At 51.8% G+C, this 23,367-nt stretch overlaps 1 protein-coding gene across 4 annotated transcripts in view; it reads left to right on the plus strand.

Annotated features, from left to right (window-relative positions):
- Positions 1-137: 137 nt before the first annotated feature.
- OGDH (oxoglutarate dehydrogenase) overlaps positions 138-23,367 on the plus strand; it is a 60,610-nt gene continuing 37,380 nt past the window's right edge. For 2 of the 4 annotated variants that reach the window (XM_033088073.1, XM_033088075.1), the window contains exons 1-4: positions 138-266; positions 11,686-11,934; positions 21,344-21,535; positions 22,764-22,854. In XM_033088073.1, the coding sequence (XP_032943964.1) occupies positions 11,713-11,934; positions 21,344-21,535; positions 22,764-22,854 (505 nt within the window). In that variant the 5' untranslated portion in view covers positions 138-266; positions 11,686-11,712. Of the gene's footprint in view, positions 267-11,685; positions 11,935-21,343; positions 21,536-22,763; positions 22,855-22,976; positions 23,080-23,367 lie in introns of all 4 variants that reach the window. The other 2 variants (XM_033088072.1, XM_033088074.1) reach the window with 1 other exon arrangement.

Raw genomic sequence — 23,367 nt, forward strand, 5'->3', positions numbered from 1 at the left:
GCAGACCCCTTCCCAGACCCTGCACGCAGACAGGTCTCGCAACGACCAAGGTCACCCCACGGGCCGCACCGGCCAAGGGGCCACAAAGCCGCAACGCGGACTACGGCGGCGCGACTCTGTGACGCCACGGCCCCGCCCGCACGGCCGGGGGACTTCTCCCGGGGCGGGGCTGCGTGTTGACGACACACGCCGGGGCGGGGCCGAGAGTTTGGTGCCTTGGAGTGGGGTTTCGGAGCCTCATTCGGGTGGAGCTGAGTCGGAGGAAGGTAAGCGCGCTGCCGCCGGGCCTGGCCCAGTGTGGAGGCTCCTTGCCCGTAGGGCAGGGGACGGGAGTCTCCGCAGAGGGCGAGGCTGCCGCGCCTTCGTTGTCGCCGGCGCGGCGGTGACAGGGAGCGAAGCTGGATGGAGCGGGGCTTACCGGGGGAGGTGGGCGGTATGGGGGTCTGACGGACGAGTGTAGCAGCCAATTGCGCGGCGGGCGCCGCCTGGCGGGCGGAGATTGGCGGGTGCGGGCGCGCGCAGAGGTCGCGCGAGGCGCGGAGCAGCACGCCATTGGCTGTGGTGGGCGGGGGGCGGGCCGTGCGACGGATGTGAGGGAACGGGCGCCACTGCGGGGGTGATCCCCAAGGTCGACGAGGCGTCACGTGGGAGCCGCCCCGCCCGGTTCTCTGCGCGCCGGGACGCACTGGCGGACGGCGCGCCCTTGAAGCAGCTGTGGGCTCAGGGCTCAGGGCGTCGGGCCCCGCAGCCCAGAATATGGTGCGGGGTTGGCTCCTGCCCCCTAAGTACCTGCGCTCCTGGGGGGACTCCCTGCCTCACTGCACTTAGTACCTACCGTCCTCAGTACCCCACCCATCCTTCTTGCGCCTAAGGGTGACACTCTCGGTGAGCGGGTTACCCCACAGCACCCCACATACTCAGTACCCACCGTGCTCAGTACCCCACCGTCCCCATCCTTTCTCTGAGCTCCTTGGGGTGACACCCTGAAGCGGATTACCCCTCAGCACCCCGCCGTGATCAGTACCCCATGGTACTTTTCCCTGTGTGCTGCTGGCGTGACGCCCTTGATGAGCAGGTCAGCCCTGCAGTTCAGGAGGTTTGGTGTTTGGTAGCGCGTGTTGACGAGATGAGATGCATTTCCTGGAGGAGGACACTATTCATGCACCTTTTCCCTTTCGCAAACTGACCTGACATAAGAGGAGTTGTGTACGACACTTAGTATAAAGCTGCTGGCTGAGTAGACAAGACCCTGCCGTGTATGCCCTTCACCCAGAACAGAGGAGAGGTGACGGTGACTGAGGCCGAGGTGTGAACTCTGTATTGGATTTCACTATGCCTGACTTGGCGGTCCTGTACTTCGCAGCAGGGACCGGAGGCCCACTTCCAGATGCGTTGCTCTGAGCAGCTTTAAGAGGAGGGCACTGGGGAGAAACATTGTTTGCACTGTGGCACATTACAGGTTTTTATGCAGACCTGCCCCTTAGGAAAACATGCAGTGCTGTTCTAACTTTGCAGATTTGCTGGGGACTAAATCTTGGAGAGCTGGAGAAAGATCAGAGTATCCTGATTATTTTTTTGAGAGCACTTTTCACATTTCGTTTACTTTTTTTGCTTTAGCAGCTGTATTGAGGTAGAGTTCACATACTGGACAATTCACTCATTTAAAGTATACAAATAGTTTGTAGTATATTCATCGTTACACAATTGTCATCACAATTCAGTTACAGTAGTACCTTGGTTTTCAAACGTCTCCGTTGACGAACATTGTGGTTTACGATCACTGTAAACCCAGAAGTAAATGCTTCAGTTTTCGAACACGCCTCTGAAGTCAAACATGTCACGCGGCTTCTGCGGAGTGCAAGATCCCGAGGCCTACCTGTCAGCTGTTTTTGAACGTTTCAGAACTCGAACGGTATTCCGGAACGGATTATGTTTGAAAACCGAGGTACCACTGTATTTTTAAAGACTTAACTTTAATTTCAGAAGCATGAGTTTCTGTTGATTAATTTAAATCCGAATGCTGTTTATTACATACCGAATATTTACTGTGTTTATTATACATATATCACACATACATGTAGACACATATGCATATCAGTGCTGCTTTTAACCAATCTCATTCATCTGTCCCATTTGAAAAAAATACTGCACTATCAACCTTCTAAAATTTTAGATTTTATTTTGGAATAATTGTGCGATTATTGAGATATTGATCTTGAGAAATTGTGCATACCAATCTATGATATGCAGTTATAACCAATAGCACAGAAAGGCTCAGTGGCCCATCACCCAGCCTCCTGCAGTGGTAACATCTTGCAAAAGCTGTGGCTCAGTATCACAACCAGGTATAGACCTTGATACAGTGAAGATACAGAGCAGTTCTGTCACAATAGTGCGCTGCCTTTGGGATTGGCTTTTTCCTCTCAGCATCATTATCTGAAGAGTCATGTAGGTTGTTGCCTGTATCTGTAGTTTGTTCTCTTTTATGCCTACAGGCTATGGATGTGCCACAGTTGGTTTAACTGTTCACCCATTGAAAGACATCTCGGTTGTTTTCATTCTTTGGCTATTCTGAATAAGGCTGCTACAAGCGTTCTTTTATATGCAGGTGTTTATGTGAACATCAGTTTTCATTTATCTGGAATAAATGCCCTGGAGTGCAATCACTAGCTCATGCTAGTTGCATGTTTTGTTTTTTAAGAAATAGCCTAAGTGTTTTCCAGAATGGCTGTACACCACTTTACGTCCCATTAACAATGTATTTGTGATTCCTTTTCTCCACATCCTCGTCAGCATTTGGTAATGTTACAATTTTTTATTTTACCCATTCTCTCTCGTACATGTGCAGTGATGTCTCATTGTGGCTTTAGTGTGCGTTTCCCTGATGGCTAGTGATATTGACTATTTTTTCATGTGCACATTTACCATCTGTATATTCTCTTCAGTGAAAAATGCCTGTTCATATCTTTTCCCATGTTGTGATTGGATCATTTGCTTTTTTTAATGTTGTTTTGTTAATTCCTTGTGTAGTCTAGATACTAGTTCTTTGTTCAGTATGTAGTTTGCTAATATTTTCTCCTAGTCTGTAGCTTGTCTTTCAGTTTCTTAATAGGATCTTTTGCAGAGCAAGAATTTTAATTTGGTGAAGTCCGGTGTATTAATTTGGATTGTGCTTTTGGTTTCAAGTCTAAGACCTCTACCTAGCTCTAGTTCCTGAAGATTTTCTCTTATGTACTTTTCTAAAAGTTTCATAGCTTTGCATTGTACGTTTAAATCTGTGATCCACTTGGAGTTAATTTCTGTGTAAGGTATAAAATCTAGATTGAGTGGTTTCTTTCTTTCTTTCTTTCTTTTTTGACTCTGGATATCCAACCAACACAATTTGTTGAAAAGTTTGTTCTTCCTCCGTTGAATTGCTTTTGCATGTTTATCAAAAATCAGTTGGTTGTGCGTATGTGGGTCTGTTTTCTAGTTCTCTGTTCTGTTCCATTAGTCTTTTTTTCTATCTTACCGTTAATACCACATTTGATTACTACAGCTACAGTAAATTTTGAAGTCAGGTAGATTGGTTCATCCCACTTTATTCTTTTTCAAAATTGTTTTCACTAATCTCGTTCCTTTGCCTTCTCATATAAATTTTAGAGTAATTATACCTAGTATCTACAAAAAAATCTTACTGGGATTTTGATAGGAATTGTATTATACTTGTATATCAATTTGGAGATAATCAACAGTCTTCCAGTCCATGAACACAGTATGTCTCTCCACTTGCTTAGTTTTTTCATTGCTTTCATCAGTGTTTTGTAGTTACCATACAAGTCCTGCACGTGTTTTGTTAGACTTACACTAAGTATTTCCCCTTTTAAAAATTTTGGTTTTCATTTGTTCGTTGGCAGTATGTAGAAAACAATTGATTTTTATGTGTTTATCTTGTATCCTGTAACCGTACTGAATTCACTTACTATAGTTCTAATGAGTGTTTTTGTAGCTTCCTTGAGGTTTTGTACATATACAGTCAAGTCATCTGCAAATAATAGTAGTTTATTTCTTACTCTCTGGTTTGTCTCTGGATGTCTTTTAGATCCTTTTCTTGCTTTATTGTCCTGACTACAACTTCCAGTGCTGTCAATGGGGATGAGAGTGGACATCCTCCATTGTTCCCAGTTTTAGAGAAGCCTTCGGTCTTTCACGATTAAGTATAATGTTAACTGTAGGTTTTTGTGGACAATTTATATCAAGTTGAATTTCCCTTCTAGTCCTAGTTTTCTGAGAGTTTTTATCGTGAAGGGGTGTGGAATTTTGTCAAGTGCTGTATCTGCATCTATTGATATGATCGTGTGATTTTTCTCCTCTAGCTTGTCAATATGGTAGGTTACAATCTTTTGTTTGTTTGTTTTTTTAATATTGAAGCAGCCTTGTATCTCTGGAATAAACCCCACTAGGTCTCTGTATATAATTGTATTTATATATTGCTTAATTCTCTTTGCTATATTTTGTTAAGCATTATTTTTCATCTGTATTTATGAGGGGTATTAGTTTAAAGCTTTTTTTGTACTGTCTTTGTCTGGGCTTGGTATCAGAAATATTAGCTTCATGAGATGAATTGAGAAGTATTCCCTCCTCTTGTATTTTTTGGAAGAGATTCTGTAGACCTGCAGCTAATTTATCTTTAAACATTTGGTAGGCTTCCCCAGTGAACCATCTGTGCCTGGAAATTACTTTTTTAGGAGTTTTTGTTTTGTTTTGTTTTTTCCCTTCTTCTGCCTCCCCCACCCCCCACTCCGGTTCAAGCTGTTGTTTCTCAGTCTAATTGTGTAGGACACAGCTCCCTGGCCCATGCTGGTATTATGATATGAGCCTTGCGCCCCCACCCCCGGCTGAGGCAGTCCGTCACCAGTCATTGGTTGGCCTCTCACGGCAGCCCACCGCAGCTCAGGGCAGCTCACGGCAGCCCAGCTCCAGGGAGAGCCATTGTTCACAATCTTAGCTGTAGAGGGTGCAGCTCACTGGCCCGTGTGGGAATGGAACCGGTGATCTCAGCGTTAGGAGCATGGCGCTCCAACCACCTGAGCCACTGGACTGGCCCTGGAGCTTTTTAAATTACAAATTAAAGTTCTTTAATAGTTGTAGGGTTATAAAATTATGTGTTCTAAATTGGGTGAGTGGTGGTAGTTTGTACTTTTGTTAAGTTTTTCTCTGTCCTTGTTGCTCTTATGTCTAGTTGTTCTATCCTTTTTGAAAGGGGGGGGGGTTTAAGTCTCCAACTGTAATTGTGGGTTTGTCTATTTCTCTTTTCACTTTTACTTGTTCGATTCACATATTTTACACTATGCTGTTCGGTGCACACACACACACATTTAGGATTGCTATTTTTCATGGTTTTACTTTCAATATTCCTATATCGTTTTATTTGAGGTTAGTTTCTTGTAAACAAGCATACAGTTGCCAATCTCTGCTTCCTAATTGGTGTATTTAGGTCATTTACATTTAATGTAGTTATTGATGTATTGGGACTTAAGTCTGCCATTTTATTCTTTATTTTCTGTTTTGTTTGTTTCTTTGTTTTATTTTCCCTGACTTCTTGTAGGTTACTTGAACACTGTTTTGAAATTCCACCTTTATCTGTATGTAGTGTTTTTGAGTGTATCTCTTTGTATAGCTTTTTAAGTGGTTGTCTAGGTATGACATTATATAGACATAACTTACCACAGTCCACTGGTGTCATCATTTTATAGTGTAGAGACCATACCTCCAGTTACATCCCTTTACCCTCCCCATTGAAAATTGTCTTAAACGATTTCCTCTATGTACATTTAGAACCACACCAGACATAGAATTTTTGCTTCAACAATCACACATAATTTAGAAGACTCAAAAAGAGAAGGAAATTGTATTTACTCAATATTTGTTCTTTCCATTGTTCTTGTTTCCTTTATGGTATTGCAAGATTCCTTCTTCTATCATTTCCTTTCAGTTTAGAGAATTCCTTTAGCAATTCATTGAGGGCAAGTCTGCTGGCAGCATATTCTCTTAGTTTTTGCTAGAGGATATCGTCACTGGAAGTAGGGTTCTGGGTGGACATTTCTTTTCCTTTAAATCTTGAAAAGTGTGGTGCCACTTTCCTTTGTTCTCCATAGTTTCTGATGAGAAATGTGCTGTTCAAGTTGTTTGTCTGTGGTGTTCAAGATTTTTGTTTTTTTCCCCCTAAGTAGGGCTCAGCTCACAGTGGCCCATGCGGGCATCGAACTAGCAACCTTGGTGTTATTAGCTCCACGCTCTAACCCACTGAGAAGTTTGTTTATGATGTGTCTTGGACTGGACTTCTTTGGGTTTATTCAGTTTGATGTTTACTCAGCCTCTTGAACCTGTAGGTTTACAAACTTTTGCCAAATTTCGGGAGTTTTCAGCCATTATTTCTTTGAATACTTCTGCAGCACCTCCCTCTTTCTTCTCCTGGGATTCAGACGACATATTTATGTCGTCATTACATCTTGTGTTGTAGCCCCACATGTCCCTAAGGCTGTTCTTTTTTTCTCTTTTTTCCCCCCCGTCTATTTTCTCTGTTGTTCGGATTGGGTGGTTTCTTTTCTAGCGTCATGTTCACTGATTTTCTTTTGTCTTCTCCATTCTGTGGTTTATTTCATCCATTAAGTTTTTTATTTTGGTTGTTGTATTTTTAGTTCTGAAATTTATATTTGGTTCTTCTTTATATTTTCTATTTCTTTGCTGAGGCTTTTAAGTTTTTATTTGTTTCAAGTGGAAGTATTTTGATGCTGGCTCATTTAAAATCTCCGCCAGATAATTCTGACATCTGTATCATCCTGGTGTTGGTGTCTAGAGATTGTCTTTTTGTCTGTTTGTTTCAGTTGAGGTCATCTTGGTTCTTGATGTGGTGATTGATCTTTGATTGCATGTTGTGTTAAGAGACTGGATCTTATTTAAATCTCTGAGGAGAACAGAGCCGAGCAGGCTTCCTCTGACACTGAAGTGGGCAGGTGAGTGCTGCCTGGTCACTGCGGGCAGGATGGAATCCAGGCCTCCTCTTGGCCTCCACTGGGGGCTCATTGTCACCTAGTGGGAATGGAAGCCCCTGATCTCCTCTGACGTTACCAGGTGCGGTGGGGGCGGGCCAAGTGTTTCCTTTGGGGTTGACTGCAATGGGGTGGTGATCGTCTCAGAATGTTTTGTCCTGCGAGGCTGCCCTGGTCCTGGTCCTCTGGCCAGAGGCAGCTGGCTTTTGTTGTGGGTTGTCTACATTAGTTGGCACTTCTGGGTTGCTAGCTTCTCCAGCACCTGTTCTGGGATATGCATTATATAACAAAAAGAAAACCAAGAACTCTGGGTTCTGTCTTTCTTTGGGCCCCAAGGTCCCTTCTAAGTCTGCCTCCTCCTCTCCATCTTTCCAAGTCTTGTTTTTGTTTTGTTTTAAATGTAGCATATCATGTTTTTAGCCACATTTAGTGGGCTACAGATGCTGTTTATGCTTTTACATTTTTTAATAAATCCTGATAAATGGCCTTGATTGCCACGAAGCCTGAAGACTTTGGACTCTAAGCAACACCTTTGAAAGCTGCCTGTTTCCCTGCAGTCGGGAGCATTGCAGTCAGGGCACCTCCCAGCTCGGGGTGCCGTCTGGGCCAGGACAGATGAGCCTGCGGACCCCACAGTGAAGCTTGTTGGGGTTCTGGCTGTGGACATGGAGTCCTTCCCAGCAATCAGGCCAGCTACCCACTCCAAATTAAGTTGCATTTTGGTTGGCCTTGGGAACTTTAGCTTTTTAAGAGGTATCTTTAGTTGGTCTTTTTTCCTGGTAAATTTAAAGTGTGCAGAGTGCTTTCATGTTTGCAGCATAATTACAGAAGATACATTGTGAGGAGCAGAGTGATCCCTGGCTGGGAAGGGATTCATTGACTGGGAAGGGAGTGAATGCAGATCAAGTGCCCCAAGTTCGAGGCTCTCCTCTTTGCCCACAGGCTCGGCCATTTCCGTGTATGGATGGCACAGTGCCTCCACGTTGGACAGTGATCCTCGCTACCTCCCTACTGCTCAGTTATGTTTGCTGAAGCTTCACAAGTGAAAGACGTTGGATTCTTGGAGACTCTCAGTCTGTAGGGAGAGTTGGTATTAGTGCTCTCTCATCCGAACTTTGGATCCCCGCGAAAGCTACCGTGCTGCAGCAGCAGCCAGAGCTGTGCAGCTCGCATCATCTTCTGGGTTGGTCACGAGAAGCTTCATGAGTCTGAAACCAAAAACAAAAAAAAGAAAAGGAAACGTTTTCATGATGAGTTGCTGTTCTTTGGAGATGGTTGTCAGGCAGTGCACGGGGACAGCCACTTACTTACTGGTGCGTGGCCGCTCCCTGGGAGACTCGCTTGGGGACAGGGTTTTGCTGACGTGCCTCTTTAGTGCCGTCTGCCTGGCCAGCGTGACACTGATAGACATCAGGAGTGGCGTGTCCCCACCCTGTGTGTGGGCGGTGGCCTCGGGTAGGGTGTGTACAGCCTGACTAGGAAGACCAGGGTACAGATGGAGTCCTGCTTTAGTCCAACATGTAGTTTCCTAAGGGCAGGGCCCTGAACCCTTCAAAACAAATTTTGCTTCGCTTTGGTTTTTACATTTTCAACCTTATTTTCCTCAAATGTACAGATTTACACTCGCGTCTTGAAATTAACGGAATACAGTTTTGATAGGTTTCACTATGTTTTTCTTGGACACTTTCTTTTTTAAAAAACAACTTTATTGAAGTATAATTTCCATGCCATACAACTCATCCTTTAAAATTATGCGGTCGAGTGTTTCCAGTCTATTAGAAGGTTGTGCACCCATCACCATAATCTAGTTTTAGAGCACTTTCACACCCCCTAAAGCAGGGGTGTCCACACTGCGGCCCGCGGGCCAACTGCGGCCCGTGAGCCATTGTTAATTGGCCCGCAGCAAATTCCAAAAATGTGTTTAGTTTACTTAAATAAACCAGGTGAGGCAATATGTACTTCACCTCGAGTGAGGGGCCCGGCTGTTTGTGTATTTTACCGCATATGGGCCTTGGTGAAAAACGTTGAAAAAAGTTTGGACACCCCTGCCCTAAAGGAACCGCCACACTTGTCAATGGTCGCATCTCGCCCCACCCCTCCTGGCCCACCCCTCGGCAACCACCATGGATGTCTGTCTGTATGGAGCTGCCTCTTCTGAATGTTTCACATAAGTGGAATCACACAACATGTCGGTTTTGGGACTGACTTATTTCACATAACACGGTGTGTTCAAGGTGCATCTGTTGCAGCGTGTTCTGTGCAGTGATTCTCTCCTGTTCGGTGCCTAATGCTGTCTGACGTACGGTTTACCGCATTCTGTGTTTGCCCCTTCATCTCCTTGTAGACGTCGGGCATGCCCACGGTTTGGCTGGTAGGAATAATCGCGTACGAGTTTTTGGACACACACTTTGATTTCTCTTGGTCGCGTCCCTAGGAGTGGAATTGCCGAGTCCCGTGGTCAGTCTCTGTTTGCCTTTTGGAGGAACTGCCACTGTTCTCCACGGTGGCCCCACCAGGTCCCGGGCCCCCAGTGGTGTGTGAGGTTCCACTTTGTCCACGTGCTCCTACCACTGGCTCTTTTCTCTTTGATGATATGTGGCCTGCATGAAGTGGCATCTTCTGGCTTTCATGTGCATGTCCCTAACGACTATGAGGTTAGGGATCTTTTACTGTGCTTGTTGGCCATTCGTGTGTCTTCTTTGGAAAAATGTCTGTTCCTATCCTTTGCCTATTTTTGATTGGGTTATTTTCTTATTACTGAGTTATAAGAGTTCTTTATACATTCCGTATACAAGTTCCCTATCAGTTATATGATTTTCAGATATCTTCTCTTGTTTTCTGTCTTTTTTTTTTTTTTAAAGGTTTTATTTGGGAAGGGGAACAGGACTTTATTGGGGAACAGTGTGTACTTCCAGGACTTTTTTCCAAGTCAAGTTGTTGTCCTTTCAATCGTAGTTGTGGAGGGTGCCGTTCAGCTTCAAATTGTTGTCCTTTCAGTCTTAGTTGTGGAGGGCGCAGCTCAGCTCCAGGTCCAGTTGCCGTTGTTGCAGGGGGCGCAGCCCACCATCCCTTGCAGGAGTCAAACCAGCAACCTTGTGGTTGAGAGCACACGCGCCAACCAACTGAGCCATCCAGGAGCTCAGTGGCAGCTCAGCTCAAGGTGCTGTGTTCAATCTTAGTTGCAGGGGTGCAGCCCACCATCCCTTGCGGGGCTCGAGGAATCGAACTGGCAACCTTGTAGTTGAGAGCCCACTGGCAGCTGCAGCCTAACAGAGTAGGGGTTTTATCACTTGAAAGTGACCTTCTGTCGTATTTGATGAGGTAGCAGCACTCCCAAGTGCAGCTCAGAAGGAACAGGTAGAACTTGAAACTGAACAAAATCAGGGAGATAGAATTGAGGCCGAAAACGGCATTAATGTTGATTTTAAAAAACTGTAACTTTAAGAAAGTGGTCTAGGGGCTGGCACGGTGGCTCAGGCGGTTGGAGCTCCATGCTCCTGACTCCGAAGGGATGGTTGGAAGTGGCTCCGGACCTCCTGGGAACAGTTCTAATAAACTTGCATGGTGTGGAGGGCAGTCAGCTTTCATGAAATGGCTCCTTCTCTTAGAGTTAAAGTTAGATTTAGTAGAATTATGACCTCAAGTGCAGGGTCCATGCAGATCAGAAGCAATAGGTTTATCCATCCCATCTCCTCGCCCAGGCCTAGGTTCTCGCTCTCTCTGTCTCTCAGCCAAGCTGTCCTCCCGTTAAGCCCTGACCTCTGCCTCCCTCTCCCTCTCCAGCCTGGGGGTGCCATCACTGAAGGGCTGGGGAGAACAGGGACTTTGCTGTCAGGAAGCCTGGGCTGGGAGCCTGGCTGTGCTCTTGCTGGCCCTGTGACCTTGGAGGGACGTAAGCAGAAACTCAGGGATGCTCTCTAGGATGGAGGGGTTTGTGGACTCATGGAGAGTCCAGCACGTCAGGTTGCTGCCCAGAGTGCGTAGGTAGGAGGGCTGAGCGTGTCCTTCCTACCTGCGTGAATGCTTTCCCTTTGGCCCTCGTCCCTGTCCTACCCCCACCCTCCTCCTGCGTGTCCCTGGGCTCCTTCCGCTTTCTCACTCTTTCTGCTTCCTGAGACCTCCCTTCCGCCCTGCAAACACCCCCCACCTCCACCCCACCGCCTCCCGGCTTCCCTTGGTGGTTGCGCCCTCGCTCCCATGAGTTCTGCTAGCACTCTGTGCTTCAGGCGCTCGCTGCTCTCTGTGGTTTTGTTAAAATGTTCTTTCTCCTCTGCTCAAAGATCAATTATTGGAGAATTTTCCCCAATTTCTCTGTTTCTCCAGAACACCATGAGCCCAGCACGCAGTCAGTAGTTTCTGGGTAGAGGAGAGAGTCTCGTTTTGCAGTTAGTCCTGGTCTAATCCGTAATTGGTCCGTCCTTGTTCCTTTCCTGATTGTTTTACATGGTGTGTGAACTTAGAGCATGTCCCGTGTCTACACTGTACAGGGTGGTGCCCCTCAGACTTCACTTAGCCGTGTCCTCGGGCCATGCATGGAGACACCGGAGCAGGCCACCTGCCACACCTGCACTGGGAGTCTGTCCCCTGTCGAGCCTGCGGCTTTTCCCAGCAGTCCTGTCTGCTGCAACTCTAACTGGTCTTCTTTTCTGTGCAGGCGGCCGTGAGGAACTTCTGGACAAGAATGTTTCACTTAAGGACTTGTGCGGCCACATTGAGGCCGCTGACAGCCTCCCAGACTGTTAGGACGTTTTCCTGGAACAGAGTAGCGGCCTCCAGGACGTTTGGGCACATCCGGTGCTACACAGCACCGGTGGCCGCAGAGCCCTTCCTGAGTGGGACGAGCTCCAACTACGTGGAGGAGATGTACTACGCCTGGCTGGAGAACCCCAAGAGTGTTCACAAGGTAAGGCTCTCAGGGGTGCCGTCCTCTGTGTCTGGTCCCAGGCAGGCGGCTGCCAGGCCAACACGCACCGCTCCCTGGAACAGCGGCCACTAACCCACCAGGACCTGAAGAAGCACTTGCACCACTTCCAGGACCTCAGCAAGGCTGCTGAAGGCTGGGGATGCGAAGAAAGTAAGCCCCAGGATGGACCAGCCTGGGGACCCTCCTCCGAGCCAGCGTCCGGGACCTTGTGTGATACTGGTGTCACTCAGTGAACATGGCAGTCTACTGTTCTGTACTCGAGGGAAAATTGCACGGAGGCTCCCTTCTGCCGTCTTCACCTGGAACGCGCTGCCAGCTGAGCACCCCTCGTCACGACGTGCTTGGTACAGGGCACCCTGGTGGCAGGCCTCAGCATTGGCCAGTGCATAGTTGTGGGTTTGGATGACTACTTGTTGGTTTTCATGCCAGGCATCTGGCCCAGTGTGGGAGCTGGGGGCTGGGTACCGGAGATGCGTCGTCACTGTTGGTTTGATCTTTTCCTTCCTTGCGAATCGTGGGGTGTCCGTTGGGCCCCGAGGATAAGCTTTCCCCTGAGGTGTTGGTGACATTTAAGATACGATGCCCCCGTGTGACTGCTGGAGACACAGCCGGGTCTTGTCCGCAGCGCCACCTCTTGGCCCGAACCTCATTGCTCAGCAGAGGGGGGCATGGAGCCCGGTCCTTCCTGGTCCCATGGCCACCTGAGCAAGGGGACCTCTGGAGTCTTTTCTGGGCTGTAAACGGGACTGCAGAGAAGGACATGCCCGTGCAAACGGCCCTTCTGTGCTGTGCAGGCTGCAGGTGTCTGGTGATAGTGGTTGTGAGCTTGTCTCTGGAATAAACTCAGTGCAAGGGGTCTTAGGAGCAGACTGTTACCTGATGCTCAGGCTTGTCCATGCTTTCCTTTCTCCAGACCTGCCCTGTTTGTGGACCCAAGCAGGTCTTCTTTAATTACAGCTGGTTTTAGAGAGAAAAACACCTGGGTGGACACGAGGGAACAGGTCTGGTTTCAGGATGGTGGAGAAGGTGCCATGACTCTGTGGGCGGGGCCTGGAAAGGGCCAGACCAGCTCTGCGGCTCCTGCAGAAGCCTCTGGGAGGTTCTCACGGGGACGTGACCCGAGAGCAGTGACGTGTGAGGGCGCTGACTCTCCTTGAGAAGCCTCTTTCCTGGGTACCTTGTTACTGTTGTAACTAATGTTTGTGTTGGTATCATTATGATTATTATTGTTTTAAAAACTCATTCTTTAGAGCAGTTTTAGGTCCACAGCAAAATTGAGAGGAAGCCACCGAGGTCCCACAGCCCCTCCCACATGCAGCCGCCCTGTCATCACCCCCACCAGAGTCACGACTTCTGCTGCAGTTGATGAACCTGCACAGACACGTCATCGTCACCCAGACTCCATAGTCTATGCTTGGTGTTGTGTGTGCCCTGGTTTGGGTCAAATGTATAGTGACAAGTGCCCCGTACTGGACCATGACACGGAGAAGTTTCACTGCCCTAAAAATCCTCTGTGCTCTGCCTATTTTTTGAAAAGTATTTTTACTACTGGTATCAGGGCAGGCCCTGAGGGCTCTTTGGACTGGGAGGGGGCAGTCACGGTGGCCTATGTCCCCAGGGTGGGACAGCACAGTGGGAGATCTGCGGGGGGAGAATCCAGGGTGGAGGTCAGGTCCCTGGGCTCTGAGGGTCGGTGTGGGCACCTCGTCATGAGATTCTACGGTGGGAGTGGGTGGAGGATCTCTGAAAGGGACTTTGCAGTGCAGTGAGGGCACGCGTATTAGCGTCTTCCAGCCAGATTTTATGCACTGGCTTCTGTTGCTGGGGTTCTCCAGGACACACAGCACCTTCTCTAGGGAGAGGGCCAGGGTGGCATAAAGCAGTGAGTGGGCAGCAGTCACCCATCCCCCCGCCCCCACCATCCCAGCACAGTGGGGCTGCGTGCCTCGCCTGGGCCTGGCAGTGCTCATGTTCCGAGGGACGCGACACAGACCTTTGTTCAGATTTTCAGAGGCATCTGGGACCCAGGGAGGAAGGCCTTAGGAATGGCTGTCTTGACTAAGAGCGCCGCATTTGGCTTGCTGTAGAACACGTAGCTCAGGCCGAGGTGCTGAATTAGATCTGGAGATTCAGGTTGAGCGTCCGTCTGACGTCCCATGTGTGCATCGAGATGGGCTGGGCTCCCTGTCCTGACCTGTCGCTCTCTCCCTCCATCCCCAGAGCATCTGGGGAACAGCCAGCAGGAACTTCTCCGAGTCTGGCAGAAACAGAACAAACTTAGCATCGCCCCCTCCTGCCCTTCTTCTCTCTGCTTCCCTATCATTAGTTTTTAAACTTTTTGTGATGTTTTCAAATATGTGGTGGAGAGAAGTGCCAAGCGAGCATCCGTGAGGAGAGCCATCGCCTGCCGTGGGCAGCTCTGTGCAGTTTGCAGGCTCTAAAGAGCTGCTCTCCACACTTGCTTTTCTGGTTGTTGGTCTGTGTCGTAGGAGCTCGTGAAGGCAGGTCGTAGACCTGTGTCTTCTTGCCATGAATGTCCAGACACAGCTCTAGCTAGTAGAGCATTTTCTTAACAAGAAATTAACAAAATTAACAGGCCGTCCTCTACTGTAATTGGTGCTTGAGATTGTCTTTTTTTTTTTTTTTTTTGGTAGAGATAACCCTTTATTTCCTTGTTTCACAAATAAAGCTGACTGTGCTGGTTGCTTTTTGGGGATTAGTCAAACCTTTGTGATTATCTTAAAGCTGCCTTTTCAAATTTGTTGTACAGTTTATAGCTGATTGTTATATCCCGGTTTTTAAAGAAAAGTTTTATTTCATTTTTTAAGGAGGGCACAGCTCACAGTGGCCCATGCGGGGACCGAACCGACAACCTTGGTGTTTATTAGCACCACGCTCTAACTAACTGAGCCAACCAGCCACCCAAAAAGTTTGATTTGTAAACGTTGAATTGTGGACACTATGTTTGTGGTAAAGTACTGCGGCTGTTGAGAGCTGCAGCCGCCGCCTGCTGCCCCGTCCTGCCCCGCCCCCCCACACGCCCCCGCGTCCTCCAGGCTTATACACTTTGTCAAGCCAGCGACTCCCTGATCTGGCACAAATGTGCAGCCGGGGCAGCCCCCCTCATCAGTGTCTCGGCCATGTTGGGGACAAGTCACATGCAGCATCTTTATTTCTGTCCTACAACCACGTAGAGTCCGCACCACAGTACCCTTGGCGTTGAGGACAAACACGGGTGGAGGGCTGTGTAGAGGACCAGTTGCCCCCACAGGCCTGGCCGCGAGCTGGGAGGGCCCTCTGTCCTGCACTGCCCTCTGCCACTTCCAGAAGCTTCTTGCTCTCCTGTTCGCTGCATCCATCTCTTGTCAGGGTGCAGCAGCCGCTGCCATCTAGCCTGCCACTTGGGCAGACGTCCTGGACTCAGTCCTGCCTCCTGGAGCTCGGCCAGGCTGTCCTCCCCCGGCAGCTCTGCCGCTGCCATGCTCCTGAAACACAAGCTGTCATTTCCTGTGAGTGAACATGACAAGTGGGGTCAGCAGGCACACAGCTTGTCCCCAGCACGGGATGCATGACGTGCCTTTCCCTCTTCTGCTGACACTGCCGCGGCTCCACCGAGGGTCACTCCAGCTGTGTGCCGGCCTTGGGCAGGGCACACATGTACCTGGTGGGATCTCAGTGGGATGACGCTGAGCTTCCTTCGTCGGGAGGAGCCTCAGCCGCAGAGACCTCCTGAGAGGGCCTTCCCCTCTGTCAGCGCAGTGTTTTTTCCGGAAAGCGTGTGTGTTTGCTCACTTAGGGACACATGAAGCCGAGCACTCACCTGTGTGGACAGTCTGCACTCAGGATGGCTTTGGTGGACTGTCAAGTGGCTGCCAGGAGGTGGCTGCAGGCAGGGCCGGGGACCACAGGCTCGACAACAGTAAATGCAGAGAGCTGATGGGCGTTGGGCGGGGTGGGTGGACCAGCTGCAGTGACAGCCGCTCCACTGGCCCCTCGTGTGTGGCGCCTGGTGCCACAGGCCACTGGGCCGTGTCGCCTTCCGGGGGGCAGAGAGGAGAGGCCTCAGGCCTTAGATGCCCCAGGTCTCGGGCCAGCCCCCAGGGCTCAGCTGTGCTGTGGGAGGTGTGGGAGGGGCCTGGGACGATGGGGCCACCACCTCCCGGCAGAGACCAGGGAGTGTCCCACACTCAGCAGGTCCCATGGGGTGGAGCTGAGGCAGCGTTCCTTTGCTGACATCATTGTGCATTGAAACTTGGCTTGCACACGGTACCAAGAAGCTAGTGGGTGTTTGGTGATGCCCTCCCAGTGTACTGCTTGTGGGTTGGAAGGACGGCAGCGCTCTAATCAGCGCAGACTGATTCGTTTCCGTGACGGGGGAATACCCAGGCAGGACACCCGCTTGTAACTGCTTCCAGAATGAACAGTGCCAGCGTGACAGGCAGGCAGGCCAGTCCAGTGCCTCGTGGATGCGGTGGTGGGCTCTGAGCTGGGTCTGGGTGCCCCGTGTTGGCAGGGGTTCTGAAAGGCAGCACGTGCGTCCTGTGGGGGTGGTCATCGAGCACAGGCCTCCTGGTAGAGTGACATGGTGTTTTTAGGAAAGGTGTGGGCCAGCAGCGGGCAGCCTTCCCTGCTGGCCGGAGCCAGGCCGTGTCACGGACTGGCACTTAGAACCTCGTGCACAACTTGCCGGCACACTTTCTAACCTGCAAGAGCCCCTGTGCAGGTGCTGGCAAGACGGGTACCTGCCAGCCAGCGCGTCACTGGTGACCATCCTTGGCTCGGGGAGCCGTGCCTGTGCACTGAATACATGGCCTCACCTGGCAAACCCTTGTTTCAGATGGCTTTCCTGGCGACATGTTGCCAAGTTCTGTGTTTGTAGCAGCTAGAAAGCACCGTCAGTGTCAGAACTTAGTGAGGCTGTGACGGCGCTGGGCTCTGGCGTGGACGGGCAGTCATCAGGTTGTCAGTGTGGGATGCTCTTTGAACCTGGGCTTTGGTCCACTCTTGGTGGCCATCGGGTGATCAGGGTGTGTGTGAGCGGGGCTCTGCTTCTTGCTGGGGGGAGGACAGCAGGGCAGCCTCAGGAGTGGCATTGGAAGGGACTTTGGACAGGAGGAAATGGTCCAGCCAGTCCTAATCCAGAGTTGTGGAATTTGGCAGCTGGACTGCGTGGCAGTAACCCAGGTGAAGCTCTGATCGTCCCCTTCGTGGGGAAGACGAGTGCTGGACAGGTGCTTCTGAAAGTGTGAAGAGCTGTGCAGGTGCGGTGTCCTCCTGCCTCTGTAGGCGAGGGACCAGGCACACAGAGCAAGTGACGTCCTGGTCTCACCCAGCCTGCAGGGGCGGCTCAGTGGTGCACGTTAGATGGCACTCGTGCTGGCCTTTAGGACAGGTGAGGGGCGCCAGGTGGAGTGTTTGCCACCCTCCAAAACTGGAGTCCTCCATGAACGGTCTTTGATGGGAACCCACTACCAGGACACTTGGCACTGAGACTCTTGTGATCTGGTGACAATAAATAGGCAAAGTCCATTTGTCTCACACTCAACCGCTCACACCTACGTTCCCTGGTTAGCAATACCACACCTGCCAAGGTCAGCACTTCTCTGAGGTGGGGTCCAGCCTCTGGACTCTGGGCACTCGGGTTCATACAGCTGATACCACGCCAGACAGCCCGCTGGCACCACCGCCCCTGACAGCCCCTCTGGCACCACCGCCCCTGACAGACGCCTGGCACCACCGCCACTAGCACCACATGGTCCCATCCCCCTCCCAGCCCTGTCTGCCAGCTCACCCACGTGCCCTCCATGTGGCCTTACACCCGCCGCTCCGCACTTCTCAGCACTGGCACCTGCTGTGAAATCACACATCCCCTGGTCTGTCCTGCTGTTTCCGAGAGCCACGAGCTCGTCGTGGCCCTTTGCTGTCCCCAGACTGCAGAGCACACCGCACAGAGGCAGCCCCACTGGTAGTTGTGGAAGGAAGCCTTTGAGTCCCTGTCACCTCTTCATGCAGTGCATTCTGCGCGTGTCTGGGGACACAACTCACGTGTGCTGAGAGCATCCTGGCGCCTGTGTCCCTGCCGGGAGGGGGAGCTGACCTGCTCGGGCCGAGGTCCCGACTCCTGCTCTGGCGGGCAGAGGACTGAGTGTCTGCGTGTCCTTCTGTCGAAGGCCAGGTGGGGGGACAGTTTCCTTCCTGAGTTGTGCGACAGGCCGATGGAGGGGTCGGAGGCTGAGACAGCAGTGACTGGTGCCTTGACTCAGCATGGCAGGTGGGCAGTTAAATGTGCCTGTGTCCCACTTGCACTCTTGGAGGAGGAACGCCACCAGCCCGGCCCGGTGTGACGCAGAAGGCACCCACCCCGCACAGAAGCCCAGGTCTGGCCTTGATATAACCTTTTAAAGTTGCAGTGCGTGGGTTTTGCCAGGTGTATACAGTCCAGAGCTTTCTGTCACCCAAATGTGGAAACCTTTCAGGTCAGGAGGCTTGCTGTCATTAGGGTGGTCCCCTCGTCTGAGGGCTGGGCTGGGCCCGGCAGGGCCACACCTGAGTGCAGGTGCTCACACCTGCTAGCCCAGGACATGCAAGGGAGGGCCGCGTGAGGGTGTGTGCGCTGGCGATGAATCGCGGGGAAGGCAGAGGCGAGTTCCGTCCCAGTGGGTCCCAGCTCCCTGGAGCACCCGTATGAACCAGTCTTCTGGCTGCCTCCAACTCGAGCACGTCCCCTGTGCAGTTGTCCTCGGCCAATTAAAAATCACCGGGAGTTTTATCCCAAGCACCAGAGAAGCTCAGAGAGAGGAGGCCTGGTGGTGCCTCTTGCCCTCCCAGGGCCTGGGCTGAAAGAGCCCTGTGTCCTCGGGCATCAGCCCTGGAAATTCTTTCCATGTCATTTTTCCCTGGCTTTGGTGAGAGGCGCTGTTTCTGTAAGGGTCACTGCCAGACTCGCTCTCCCTGCTCAGGGTCCTGCCTGGTGGTGCTGTGTGGCCATCCTCCAGCTCCTGGGAGGGTGAGGTTGGCACTCCCGGGCTCAGGGCCGTGAGGGAGGCACCTGCTGTTCTTGTTACTCAGAGCTGGTTTCTCTGGAGAGAGGACAGGTTGTGATTTTTGCTTTGCCTTTTGGCTCTGGGTCCATAAGCAGCTGGTGCCATCAGAACTCGAGGCCGCTGTGCGGCGGGGATCCTGACCCAAGCTCTTGCTGTTGGGCAGCTAGCTGCCCTTGTGTTTCTGGACCCGTCTTCAGCGTTGGCCATGGGCTCGAAGAAAGTCTACGTCGTGGGCACTGCCGCCATGGCTACTTGGTTTTAAGGTCATGCCCAGCCCCAGGGTGTGTGTCCAGAGCAGGACTCAGTGTGGACACGGGAGAGTGGGGACGCCAGCGCTGGAGCTTGTTTGGGGTAGAGAAGAAAGCTGACTAGGTTTGACGTGGCAGGGGCAGCTTGCTGTCGGTCCTTGCTGTGTGAGGCTGGGCTAGTCCTGCCCCACCAGCCACCATACTGGAGGGGCTCCCTGCAGGCCGGGCTCTCCGTTAGTGGATGCCCGGGCAGGAGCCAGGAAGCACGCTTGGGCCTGGTGGAAAAGCTTCAGGAAGTGTGTCAGCGTTGATGTCCCTGGCATGAACCAGGTGTGTGCCAAGCAGGGGCCTAACCTCTCCTGGGAGGGGACACTGAGGCAGCCTGTCCTCCCTCTCACGAGTCGTCAGATTCTCTCCCTGGTGGCCTTGTGCACTGTGGAGCAGGGCTCAGCCAGTGTTGGTGGGAAGTGGCTTGACGGGAGTCTGAGAGAACGAATGCCTCGGGGTTCTAAGTCCCGGTGCAGAGGGGTGCCCGGGGTGTGAGGCGCTTAACAGTTGGCGTCGGGGCAGGTCCAGGGAGAGCCCGTCTCAGTTGGCACACTGACAGTCCACCAGAAGGGCGACAACAGGAGACCTTGAGGAGTGTGATTTGTTAAAACACCTTAATAAATCGGTATGAAGCTGTAACTCACCTAGAAAGTGTGTCCCTCCGCTTTTTAGTGCATTTCCGTGTTGTGTGGTCCCCACTGTCACCCGAGCTTGGGTTTGTTAATTCAGTTCCTGGATGCAAGGGGACGTGTTCTTGCTGGAGGATGCTTTAAATATTCCGCAGAGCTCCCCTAGAAACAGTTTCAGCGAGAGGCCACACTGCTCTTTGTGAGGGTGGTGGCCCGGTCACAGCGAGGTTTCTAGTTTGTGGTTGGGAGTAGCAGGCATTGGTCTCCTGGGGACGCCCAGGACCGGTGTACGTGTGTCCTGTCCCAGCACAGGAGACCCCTGGGTGCCTGCCAAGCTGCAGGTGAGCACATCTGGACAGCATGTTGGTGGCACACAATCTAGTGATGTTTCTCTCCAGACTCTCCAACTAGTCTGATCAGAGTGTACTGACGGGCTAATCGTAGACCCTGGAAAATGAGTGGCAGAGAAGAAAGGCTGTGTTTTCATGTTCCCAAACTTTCTGGGTTTTAACAGGTTGGGTGTTTTTTGGGGTTTTTTTAGTGGAATTTTATTAAGTCTTAGTTTCTCTGATCTCTAATATATTTCTTTAAAAAGTCACACCTTTGTATGAGATGAATAAATTATTGTAGTGCACAGTACCTACACAAACTATCAATTGCATCGTTCAAGCGTGAAATAGCTGAACGTAGAAGCAGAAGTCAATGGGTTGGTTCCGTGAGCAGAGGAGAGAGGTGCCGACCAGGTTGTTACCGCCGGCAGACTGCGTGCTGAGCGTTCAAGTACGCGGTTCAGGCTTTTCAGCAGACCTGTGGGGAGTACAGGTTTTTGTTCTCACCTTACAGATGAAAAAACTGAGCCCGGAAAGGTAGGGAGCTCACCAAGATGTCAGAGCTCAGACTCAAAGTTCTTCTGGCCACACTCCCTGAGCCCTTAGCTCCCGAGGGGAGAGCCCTGGGCTGCCTCTTATGCAAAGTCCCGCCTTTGTGTCTGGGGAGTAAGGCATGAGCAAGGCGGCTGGGCCCCCACCCCGCCCAGGGCTGTGCCGAGCCTCAGGTCTGGAGAGAGCACTCGGTAGGTGGTGTGTTGGGGTTTGAGGACCGAGGGCAAATGACAGCCTGGGCGAGAAGGCCTCTGGGCTGCCTCGGGCCTTGGGGTTTTGATGGAAGGGCAGCCACAGGGCATCCCGGCTTGGGCGCGTCCGGAGGGCCTGAGGGCAGCAGTGCCAGCCTCCGTGAGACCTGCCCTTGGGGGGTTGAGGCAGCTGACCGGAGCAGGGGGAGGCCACCAACCAGCCTGCCAGTAGATGACTGTAACCAGGACGTGGCTTGCCTGCCAAGAACAAGTTCTTTTTTGGCTGAGAATGAGAGCGAGGCCCTTGGTGAGCAGTGGAGTGACACGTGTGTTCCTTCTCTTCTTCAGTCATGGGACATCTTTTTCCGGAACACCAATGCCGGGGCGCCCCCGGGCACCGCCTACCAGAGCCCGCTCCCCCTGAGCCCGGGTGCCCTGTTTTCCACGGCCCGCGCGCAGCCCCTGGTGGATGCACAGCCCAATGTGGACAAGCTGGTGGAGGACCACCTGGCGGTACAGTCGCTCATCAGGGCCTACCAGGTAAGGCCGGGCGCTGCCGGGGGGGTCTGGGCCTGCAGAACGGAATGTGCCGAAAGGAAAGGAGCCAGGACCGCCTCTCCCCTTGAGCAAACCCTCTGGCCCTTAGCCCCGGCCCTGGAAACAGCTCCCCATTTCTTTCCATAAGATGGCGGGGAAGATTTCGCGCAGGGAGACACTGTCAGTGCCTGGTGGCAGGGAGTGCCAGTGTCCGGAGGCGTGTGCCGCTCCGGGTGGCGCTGTCCCCGTGTCAGTGGCTAGCGCCCAATAGGACAGGAGGAAATGAACCTGTGGAGTTGGGGGACGGACGGCAGAGCCCCCAAACCAGGGAGAGGCCGGTGAGGGAGGGTCATCATCGCTCCTGTTCACAGTCAGCCCCACTGCGGGGGGCAGACCTGGTCCCCGGGCCTTTGTCGGAGCTCAGGAGCCTGTCCCAGGAGAGCTGCTGGCACGCGGGGAGCCCAGGCCTCAGACCTCAGCACCTGGTCGCTAGTGGCTCTAAGGAGGAGGAATCCCCCCGGGGAGGGGACCCCGGGCCCAGTCTCTGCAGCATGGCGGGCGGCGGGCGTCCTCTGACCTCAGTGCATGTGCCACACTGTCAGGACAGCACGGCCTCGCTCTAAAGTGCCGCCCACAGTGGGCACTTCTGTGGGCGCACCGCGGCCACTCCCTTTCACGTGCCAGCAAGAGATGGGAAAGTATCCAGGACTTCAGGAGACACACTCAGAAAGGGTCTCTTCCTCCTTTTGTTTTACAGACAGTTTAGGCCAGATGCCAGAGTCCCTGTCATAGCTCCCCTTTGTCTGACACCTGCCCTAAGCCTGCGGCCTCGGCAGGGGTGGGGCGGGGCGAGTGGGTCCCAGGTCACCTCCTCCCCTGCTCCGTGCCCGCCCTGCACCAGCTGCCCCTTCTTGCTCGGGGCCTCGTCCTGTTCTAAGCTGAGTAGGCGGCACAGGGGTGACAGTGCTCAGCAGAGCCCATTCCCGTTTACTGGGGACACAGTAAGGACCCCAGCCCACAGGTCTCTTTAGATAACCAAGTGTCTCCCAAGCTGAGAAGTGTGTCCCTTTTTATGAAGGTGTGTTTGTGCCCAGTCGTGCTTTTCAAGCTGACGATTGGAGGTTAACATTGTCTCTGGGCTCATTGGTGCTGTCGGGAGGTTTGACCACGTGTAACTTTGCCCCACAGTCGGCGAGACCTGCTTAATGACTGCTTGTGTTATTGCTTCCAGGTCAGGGGTCACCACATTGCAAAACTTGATCCTCTCGGAATTAGTTGTGTAAATTTTGATGATGCTCCAGTAACTGTTTCTTCAAACGTGGGTGAGAATTAATCTGTAAACACTAATTTTAATGTAATTTTACTTTTTTTTACCCCTTCCCTCTTTTTTTTCTCCTGTCCTTTTGTGTGTGTCCTTCCCTCTCCATCGCTGGCCCTTTCGTAGATACGAGGGCACCATGTAGCACAGCTGGACCCCCTGGGAATTTTGGATGCTGATCTGGACTCGTCCGTGCCCGCTGACATTATCTCATCCACAGACAAACTTGGTGAGGGCCTGGGAGCGGTCAGCGCCGCGCTGCTTAGCTCCTCTCTGCGTCCCAGCTTGTGGTAGCCAGGACGTCCACAGGCGGAAGGGAAAGACTCTTAAGTTTCCTTCGATCTGATCACTTGAAATTTATTGGTAATGCAGCCAGCCTTAGTGTGTTTTGGGCAAGTTATTCTCATCCCAGCTTTTCAGCCAGATGGTATGAGCTGTACTGTCTCAGTCTCCAAATTGGAAAGTGAAATTTGGGGCAGAAAAGGTTGTGACACAGGAAAAGATGACCCACCTGGGC

The sequence above is a fragment of the Rhinolophus ferrumequinum genome, chromosome 20, assembly GCF_004115265.2.
Source record: "Rhinolophus ferrumequinum isolate MPI-CBG mRhiFer1 chromosome 20, mRhiFer1_v1.p, whole genome shotgun sequence".
Lineage (NCBI taxonomy): Eukaryota > Metazoa > Chordata > Mammalia > Chiroptera > Rhinolophidae > Rhinolophus > Rhinolophus ferrumequinum.